This window comes from Corylus avellana, chromosome 5 (genome assembly GCF_965113065.1).
Source record: "Corylus avellana chromosome 5, dhCorAvel1.hap1.2, whole genome shotgun sequence".
Classification (NCBI taxonomy): domain Eukaryota; kingdom Viridiplantae; phylum Streptophyta; class Magnoliopsida; order Fagales; family Betulaceae; genus Corylus; species Corylus avellana.
In genome coordinates, this window is record NC_142494.1 from 5,698,542 (window position 1) to 5,709,011 (window position 10,470).

The following is a 10,470-nucleotide window of genomic DNA, read 5'->3' on the forward strand; positions in this document are numbered from 1 at the left end:
GACCCAAGACCTATACACGGTTACACGTGATTCAAACTATACGTACGTAAGAACATATTTATGTTCACATTTAACGTGAAAACGGACTCCCTTTTAGCCGGATCGATCGGGACATTTTGAAATTCCTTGCCTGAATTACACGTACTCCCTTTTCGCCGGATCGGGACATTTTGTAATTCAGGCAAAGGGACAATTTGAAATTCCTTGCCTGAATTACACGTACTCCCTTTTAGACCCATGGGGACATTTTGAAGGAATTTTAGCCGGATCAGAACATTTTGAAGGAATTTTAGCCGGCTGGATCGGGACATTTTGAAATTCCTTGCCTGAATTACACGTAATTTGATTATTCTTGCATAGAGGATAAGTACATAGTCTATCTTTCGAAATCTAATTAGGTTACCATGTATCATTTGGATTGAGCTCTTTTAAAATTTACGGTCCGAACTATACTTAATTTGGGCAATCTCATAAATAGGACAACCTAAGTTGCTTGCGACAAATAGGGGCCTTATACCTGTTTTCTCGATGAAGGTTGCTCTAATAATTATATGCAATTTAAGTTTCGCATCGCGTGTGTTTAAGGTATTATTTATTTATTTATTTTTTATTAATTAAGATACCTTTCTAATTACTTGGTGTAATTGCTGGGAAAAAGTTTTTTTTTTTTTTTTTTTGTAAGTTGCTCGGAAAAGGTTGAAGCCTCTTTTGAAACCGCTAAAGTGGATGGCCTAATAAAGGAGCCAGCCACTTAAAATTATAGTAGGGTAGTCCAATAAACTTGATATTTTATTTGTATAATAAGTATTTATTTCCACTTATTTTATTTGTCTGTTAGTCGCCAGCATTAATTCTCCATAGATAATATATATTTTGGCTTGAAATTGGGATAATTAATACTTTTCCTCCAATATTCCCATTGGCTGATATAAATATATAAGATCTCCAATAATCTTAGAAACAACGTTAACTAGCCCACGCAATCAATTTCATCGATTTGAGTTGTCGCTTTCTTATTTTGTCCTAATTTGTCTTGATTTTACACCAGCAGCGTCCTGGGCCTACTGTGCTTGATTTTTTTTGTGGCCGGTGGTTGATCTAATTAATCCTGTTGATAGAAAAGAATCTCCTCAGTTGTTCTAAATTGTACAAAATTTTTATCAATTTGAACAGTATTCACTTGTTCTACGGAGTAATTCGTCCGACAATTCAAAATTTATTTAGACACGCTCATGATTGGGCTTGCTTAATAGGGGGTAAATTAAAGTTAATTCGAACAATTATATATATTCAATTGACTAATCCAAGTAAATGTTATGGAAAACATGTTGATATTAGCTGATCCACATGGAGATATATGAGTCCACTGACATCGATTCATAACGTGTTGATATATGTAGTTCGAGGAACCTGGTATCAGGTTTCGTCGAAGGTGGCAGTTATGCCTTAGTAGTTGCAACCTTTTGTGCCACAAATAGTATAACATAAAAAACGAGCTTCTAGTCAATCTTCTAGGAGGGACCCACTTTGTTTTTCTTTCCTTTTATTTTATTTTATGTAATATCGCTTTATTTTTATTGCAAATTGCCAATATTAATTATATCTGCCATGAAACACGTTTGGTCTGAATTGAAGGAGATGGTATAAATAAGTGGCACCCCAAGAGTTTCAAATTCATTGGGAAGAAAGTCAGAGAGAGAGAGAGAAGAAGAAGAAGAAAGGAAGAGATGGTGAGAACTCCGAGCTGTGATAAAAATGGATTGAAGAAAGGAACATGGACAGGAGAGGAAGACAGAAAGCTAACAGCTTATGTTACTAGGTACGGCTGCTGGAATTGGCGGCAGCTTCCCAAGTTTGCAGGTAATTATATAATTAAGATATTCAGTGGAAATTCTTACTACTTTTAGTATATTTCATGAAAATGGTGGATTCAAAGAATATTCATTTTGGATTTCATAATCGATCTCCAAGTTTAGTTCTTTTTCATGGGTCATCTCTTCCAGCTTGGCTTTTTATCCCCTCTCAGAAAGCTACTTGTGCCTCCATTGCTGGAGGCTCAAATATTTACTTTTCTTTAGTCAACAAGGGTTTTCATCTTCTTCTTCTATAATTGCAAGAAATCATGTGTAAACATGATTGAAATTGAACTCCAATGTGGAATACAGCCTCAGAAAAGTTCAAAATTAATTTCAGGTCTGTCAAGGTGTGGGAAGAGTTGCAGACTTCGATGGATGAATTATCTGAGGCCAAACATCAAAAGAGGGAACTATAGCAAGGAAGAAGAGGACACTATCATCAAATTACACGAATCAATGGGGAATAGGTATGCTCTAATTGCATTAAACTTCTCAACAAAATTATGAAAACATAAGGCATATATCATCAGGCATATTCAATTACATGACATATGATCACATAATATTGCTAACATATGTTATGTTGTAAAGCATGTTTGATGTAATTCACATGGTCTATTTGATACCATGTTAAATCATCATTTGTCCTTTTTCCTTGCAGATGGTCTATCATTGCTGCACAACTGCCGGGAAGAACAGACAATGAGATTAAAAATCATTGGCACACGAACCTCAAGAAACGCGAAAGACAGAACTCATCAATCTCAAATGAAGAAAAACACAACACAAACAATCTTGCCCCTCGTGAAAAACGACAGAAGAGACTGAAGCTGCAGCCAAATAATTGTCTTGCAAATCAAATAACTTCCCAAATCATTGATAGCTCACCATCATCCTCCCCACAACCATCATCAAGTGGATCCTCCTCCATCTCCAAAGACACTGCAGTTGCAACTTCCACAGAAGCATATGAAGAAACGAGTGGTAACTTTTGGACAGAGCCATTTTTGACAGATTGTTCCTTTGTGTCGAGTGATTTCCTACTAGAGCAGCCATTTATGAACACTGAATATTTATCTCCAGTACTATTTGATGAATTCTTCTGCCCTTATGGTTTGTACGAGGAGAAGCTCAACTCAAACAATCTTTCCCAAATCATAATTGATAGCTCACCATCATCCCCACAACTCTCCTCAAGTGAATTCTCTTCCATCACCAGAGATACTGCAGCTGCAACTAGCACAAATATGGCGGCAGACGATAATGTTACTTCCTCAGAAGCATATGCAGAGATCAGTGGTGATTTTTGGCCACAGCCATTTTCGGCAGATAATTCCTACATTCCAAATGATTTCCTAGAGCCATTTATGGAAACTGAATATTTATCTCCGGTATTTGATGAATTCATGTGCCTATATGGCTTGGACGGGGAACACAAGGGCTTCAACTGATTAAACAAATATATTCCAATGTTGCTTCTGCTTGTACTGGCTATTTTGTACTCTAGCAGCCTTCTCAGTACGAAGTGATGTACGGTTGTGAAGTAGAAATTAATTGTTTCAAGGCAAACTAGTTTTATGATCAATATATTTCCTAGTTGTTTCTGGTTTGTTGGGAAAGTGACAAAAAATCAAATAATATATTATCCCATAATCTTGAATTGAATATTTTTCTTCTTTGTGAGGAGCTCGCCATTCTTGGAAATGTGAGAATGAGTTTGATACACCATTAAGCTAATATGTCCAATAAAGAGTGGTCCAAGAGTGCATTATATACACTTGTAAGGTCTTTAATTTATACACCAGAAATATAGGAGACACAAAAAAACGACAGGAACCTCGTAAATAAATTATTGTCTCTTGTTTGTGGCTTTGTTATTACATAGAAATATATAATAGGATATTTTTGCATTTGACGGTTTTCGTCAAAAAATTAGACGGAAGTTGGGTGCATGGATCATTTTAATTGTTATTTTTGCATATCACAGGGAGTTCTCAAAACATTTTTCTACCACATAGATCGAGCTTACTACAAATCAGTGTAACCACAAGAACTGATTTTGCATTTTTTTTTTCTTCCTAAAAACAACAAAAATTACAACTTTTCTCAAACCCTATTAAAAAACTAAAAAAGGTGGGTTTAGAAATTTTGTTGTAACTAGTTCGAACTAGTAAAAATTTTGACTCGTTCCAAGTTTAGTGTGAATTGAGATTTAAAATACGCACTACTGCAATTCCTTGAATCACCTCATTCCAAGTTCAGTTTGAATTGACAGTTGGAATGCTCATTTTTTTCCAACTCTAAAATCTCCTTTTTGAAGTTCGTTTTGACCAAGTAAATGTTAGAATTGACAAACCTTCATGAAACATATATGACTCTGGATTTTCTAATCGGCTTTCCAACACCACCAAGCTTGCTTCCATTTGATATCAAAATCATATGATATGACATTTTCTCTAAACCTACTATGATGAAAAACTGCCATGCAAGAGAGAGCGGAAGCAGAGAGAGAAAGAGAAAAGAAGAATTAGGCATGGGCTACATCTTGAATAAATTGAAGTATAATTAAAATTGTATTACATTTAGTGATATTTACAGAGATGGATTAGGAGGGGTGAACAAGAGAACCCAATACAGGCTATACTAAATAAAGAAGAGAATAAACCTTAGAAAAAAAATTAAATAAATAAAGGCCTAATACAAAGAATATTCTGATTAATATTCTAACAATTTTCTTACATATATAAGTCATTAATTTGCCGCCTGTTTACACTAATTGGCCGGTTTGATGCGACTAATGTATTGGCAGTATTGCCAATACTTTGTTGTTTTATTTGTTTATTGAAGTAGTTGATAAATTAATATTCACAGTTGCTGGTCTTCACCCTAGCTAGCTAACATCTTAATTAATAGCCTTTTTGGTCTTATCTATTTCTGACATATATATATATATATAGTTCGATGTGATGGAGTTGTCCTGTTCTAACTAGAGCTGCAAAGAGCATTCCTTGACTATCAATGGACTAAATTTGTAGATATAGGAACATAAATGATCTTCCTACATCTTCTGTACATCTCTTATACATTTCCTTTTCTAATCAACTTAGCTGGAATGAAATGTAACATATAATAGGTCTTAATGCCAAAACAACCCACTTAGCTGGATGTGTAAAGCAACCCTATGAAACATAGTACCAATATTAACTATAAATTCATTTGTGAATGTGAACCATCAAAAGTTGTTGGATTACATTAGATGCCATTAACAAGATGTTTGTTCTATTCCGATTTTATTTTATTCTTTAGAAGAAATTAGGGTTAAATTCACTTTATCCTCCATTAAGATTCAGGAATTTTTTAATTCGAACCTAAAAGTTTAAAAATTGACAATGTATCTCTTTAATGTTTCAAAAATTTTCAATTCAGACCCTCAATTACTAATTTCCATTTAATTGGACGAAATTTTTTTTTTAAAAAAAAAAAAAGCATTGAGGGTAATTACGTAATTTCATAGATTTCCGTCAAATTTGACGAAAATTAATAACGGAAGGTCTGAATTGAAAATTTTTGAGACATTAGAGAGGTATATTGCCTATTTTTAAACATTGAGGTTTGAATTGAAAAACCCCCAACACAATTAAATTTTTGAAACATTAGGTGAATTGAATTGATAAATTTTGAAGTTTTGGGGTGTATGTCGTTGTTATAAATGCAAATTTTGAGCGCCAATTTTTTCAAAAATTACTTAGTGTAGTTTGAACAATAACACACTGTTCAAATGACACATTTCAACGCGTGAATAGTAACACTATTTAAATGTCACTACTTTATAAATAGTGTAATTTGAACAGTAAAACATAGCATTTCAATGACCTTTTTCAAAACTTCACTATCCCAAACGTCACTAATTGGGCCCTTTTTTCTTTTCTTTTTTTCTTTTTTTTCTTTGGCAGTGAATATAATGTCCCACTTCAGTTACTTTCTTATGTTAAATCCTAATTTTGGAGGGTATAGTGGTCATTTTATGCAATTCAAAATGAGAAAAAAAAATACCCTTTATAAAATATAATATTAAAAAATTCCAAAAAAATCAGAAAGAAATGAAAAAAACACAAATTTCAGAAAATAAATAGAGGCAAAAAAAAAAAAAAAAAAAAAAACGAAAAAGGAAAAATGTAGTTGAATGATCAAATTTTATTGGCAGACGGATGCTATAAATTAAGTGTAGAATAAAGTTCTATTGAAGAATGAATTTGTAGCCCTTTGATTCATATTTTCAATGCCATCAAGATTGCTTTCATCTTATGTTGAAATCAAAAGATATGGTCATTTTATCCTGATTAAGTCTTTCAATCAGTCTTTCTTGGACGATCGACAACATTCATAGAGATTTTTTTTTTTTTTTTTTTTTTTCCATGCCCTTGACCGACCCTTAACTTAATCCTAAATGTTATAACCCAATTTTGACACAAAAAAATTGTCGACACACTAAAACCTAACAATTTTCCTACTTGAAAATTCCGTGACAAAACATTTCAACAATTACAACATAATAAATGTCAAAGCAATCCTATCAGACCATTAAATATTCTAGGATTACTGATAATTTTCTGTTGAAAAATGTCTTCCCAAAATAGGTACAAACACATTAAATGCTATATCTCCAATTAAACCAAACACTCAATTGCAGTTTTGTTTGGGCCAACTAGGGAAGGGCTTGGAACGGACCTCTATAGTACTATATATTACTTGCGCTTTTTAACTAAACGATAGGAATTCTAGGGTTATGGCGTTTTGTACAAAAACATTAGGAAGTCTTAGGTATATTTTTGGCCTCTACCAAAAACAACAACAATTTGTTTTTCTGTTTTTAATTCCTTAGCGTTTGCTTTGTTATGTTTAGAATATGTTTAGAATTGCGTTTGAGAGCTTAAAAAGTAGTTTTAATATCTAAAACGTGGTTTTAGCATGTTTGGTAAAAAAATTTAAAAGTATTTTTTTGACTTTTTTTACGCACTTTGACAAAAGCTTAAAAAAAGAAATTTTTACTAAAAAGTGTTTTTTTTTTTTACTTAAAAGACTTTATTTCTTAACCACGTACAATCACAAACATGCTCTTAGAATTTACTGTCTAAAGAAAAACATCAAGAAACATAACTTTAGCGGCAGCGATTCCGGAAATGTCAAAAAAGGAAAACCCAAAAAAAAATTTTTTAAAAAAAACAAGTTTTCTTTTTTTTTTTTTTTTTTTTTCAGTAGTCACATGAGCCCCCTCATATTTTGTCATTTTGTTTGAATCCTTATAATACTCTATTCATTATGTAAAAAGGTTTTTGGGTGAGAATGACCTGAAGCGTATTATTTTATAGCCACCATAGTTGATTCATACTAGAAGTGACTAAGTTAATAACATGTTATTCACGTTATGAAAACGAAAGTAAATTGTAATCATATCTATAGTACTACGTACTTCTAAAAGCTCGAAAATTGAAACGTGATATATATGACATATTTTGGTCTTGCCTCTTGTTTCTTCATCTTTTCAATTCTTAATCTTAGTCACATTGAATGACATCATTATGATCTGACATAAATAGGACCTTCTAAGAAAGAGTTTGGAATCCAACGTGATATAGAAATTTGACAATATGAACGGATACTTCCGGGGCAAATGTTAATCACAGATTCACGGGCAAGAGCGGTGGAGCTAGCTTATGGCTTAGAGGCTAAGAGTCAGTTTGAGATTGTGTTTGAGAGGTTTAAAAGTGTTTTTAACACTCAAAAAGTTAGTTTAAAAAAAAAAAAAAAAGTTTTCGTTTGCTAAAAAAATTAAAAGCGCTTTTAAGGGTCCAAAAAGCCTAAAAATAATTAAAACGCACTTTTACTAAAAGCTTAAACATGAAGCTTTTGCCCAAAAGCTCTTTTTGACTTAAAAATTATATTTTTCAAACGCAATCTCAAACAAACTCTAAAGCTAGTTCTCCAAAAATTTTAAACAATCCTCTACAAATATTTAATTTTTTTTAATGAAGGAGACCCCAAATATTAATTTTCTCTCATTAATTATTATTATTATTTAAGTTTTTACCCTCCTCACACGAAAATTTCTGGTTAAACTCTTAGCTTAGTCTTGTTTTTGGCATTGTCATTGTCCTAGAATGCTACTATTAATTCTGGTTGAATTTTCGTGTGGTGCCAACATCTTTTCTTGTAGACTATGTTTGTGGTTCGACCCCTTGGGGTAAATGATTGATGAGGTCAAAAATGGGTATTTAGGACTTTTAAGGCAAGGGTTAAGGCTTACGTCACCATGATTAAGATTCCATGAGTAATTTTAGGGTTCCTAGTGTAGGACATGTCTAATATTAGTACGTGAATTGTAATGTAGTGAAGTTAGGATGTCCAAGATCGAGGATGATCGATTGAGTTAATTAAGTAAATGTTTACTAAACTGTTAAATGTTTTATACCATTCGATACGTTGTTAAACTAAGCATCCCTAATGCATTAAATCATATTGTGAATTCTCATGACCGAAACAAAAAAAAAGGTAAAACTTCAATTTTTTTCTCATGACTAAATCCTAAATTTGTATATGTATTTGTATTAAATGTTAGAATATATATTAAATGATTACATTTATCCACTCCTATATATTTGCTTAAGCTTTTTTGATAATTAGTGATTTAACATGCTATCAGAGCTCATAAAAATAAAAACAAATCATTAGAGTTTTCTTTTAAATAAGGACGCAACCTCTTGCTTTCAGTTTCAAAACATTAATTTTTTCACATTTTCAAACCGTCATTTGTTTTAACACGCTCTCAAACGAAATTCTTTTTATGATTTTGTTTAAAAATACAGGTTTAACCTGTAAAATTACTGGGTAAAACACATTATAAATAATGCTAACTTAGCCATGCCAACTTTTGTAAAAAATTTCTGAAATTTTGAATTATAAACGAAGCTAGAAGGGTTTAGGAAGAAGGGATCGATCCAGCTTAAGATTGTTAGTAACCAAAATATGATTAGACCATGGCTAGGATCGGAATCTCATATAATTAGGGGGAAAAATGTAAAATTAGTTCATGTAGTTTATCTTATTTGCAGTATCAAAATAAATTCAGAGGTCCCCAAGGAACGTCAAAACAAAATTTACTCTCTACAATCAAATTTTTTCCATCGACTTAAACAGATTTTGAAGTGTGACACTAACTTAAAATAAATAGGACACGTGTTAAAATTTTATTGAGTCTAATGTGTTACATTATCGGAATCTGTTAAGTCAATAAACCAACTTTGATTATGTATGGATTATTATTTCTTTGGTGCATACTTCAAATACCTTTGAATTCAATTTAATATCACAATGAGCTAATTACAAATCAAATAACTATAATGACTAATTTTGTATTTTTTTTTTTCCTATAATTAAGGATGCCAGAAATTTTCTAAACTTGTTGTAATTGGACAAAAATGTGAGGGACCCAATAGAGTCCTTTGTGGTCAGAAGACTCAGAACATAGACCCTAATCCCTATTGCCCAACTCCCTTAAAAAGAAAATTACAATCCGACCCCTCTAAAAATTAAATTCCCAATTTCATCACAGGCAGAAGGAGCAAGGTGGCAGACTGGCAGTTTGAATGGTGACAATAAAGGTTGTTGTTCTGGACCGCAGAGTCATGGGATTTGACCAATTCAACCTTTCGTGTGAATTCACGTTGGCTTTGTCTTTCTTCCACATGATCTTTCTGTATGACACTGACATCTTTGATTAATTTATTTACTTGATCTTGATCAGTTTCTTCATCTAATTTATGATGACATCACTCCCTTGACGTCATGTAAACCCCATGTCATCAACATACGTCAGCTTCACCCCACTTATTAAATAAATCTACGAATCATGTCGGAAATTTCTCCGATTGATTAATTATGTTCCTTTATCTACACTGGCGTGGTAACCAATATATATATATATATATATATATATAGGTGACTGCCGTAAATCTCTATAATATGACCCAAAAGATATATGGTAATTAAGAGCTGTGATTCTAAGCATGTCATGCTATTTTCATTTTTTTTAATTTTTTAATATTAAAAAAATAAAAAAAAGATTTGCCGATGTGCCATTCTGTTTTACTTCACCCGATAATTAATTGCATGCACATGATGATGATGATGATGAGAGCGGCCTTTCATTCTATGGGATCATGTGGAAAGCCAAAGTCATTGTCCAGCACTAAAGTCTCTCTGTAGCTTGTACGGAATGTAGAGATTGCATAATTTTAACCATGTGCATGCATGTGTATGGATCTCAGATGGGAACATGATCCTCCATATGCGTTTGTGTAAGCTTAATTATTAATAGACTTGACCTAGCTATATATATATATATATATATACCATATTCTTCAGTATTATTCAAATTACCTGTAGTTCACCAAAGTCATCTATATTCTAGTATGCATTAGTTTCTGGTAAGAGAGAGAAATAGAGTAGTTCAAATCACCCAACTGCCTTGCCAACAACCTCTTAAATGGCATTGAACAAAGTTTTTTTGTTTTTTTTGCATAAATTAGGTTGAAGAAATTCTTTCTTTCAATCTAGT

General features: G+C 32.4%; 1 protein-coding gene across 1 annotated transcript; it reads left to right on the plus strand.

Moving 5' to 3' along the window:
- Positions 1-1,694: 1,694 nt before the first annotated feature.
- On the plus strand, positions 1,695-3,466 carry LOC132181499 (uncharacterized). Its single transcript, XM_059594749.2, has 3 exons — positions 1,695-1,860; positions 2,194-2,323; positions 2,518-3,466. The coding sequence occupies exons 1-3, from the start codon at positions 1,728-1,730 to the stop codon at positions 3,305-3,307; spliced, it is 1,053 nt and encodes a 350-aa protein (XP_059450732.2). The 5' UTR covers positions 1,695-1,727; the 3' UTR covers positions 3,308-3,466.
- The last annotated feature ends 7,004 nt before the right edge of the window (positions 3,467-10,470 follow it).

Coding starts and splice junctions, on each gene's coding strand:
- LOC132181499 (XM_059594749.2), top strand. CDS start 1,728: ATGGTGAGAACTCCGAGCTGTGATAAAAATGGATTGAAGAAAGGAACA. Junction 1,861..2,193: donor GCAGCTTCCCAAGTTTGCAG/GTAATTATATAA, acceptor AATTAATTTCAG/GTCTGTCAAGGTGTGGGAAG. Junction 2,324..2,517: donor CACGAATCAATGGGGAATAG/GTATGCTCTAAT, acceptor TTTTCCTTGCAG/ATGGTCTATCATTGCTGCAC.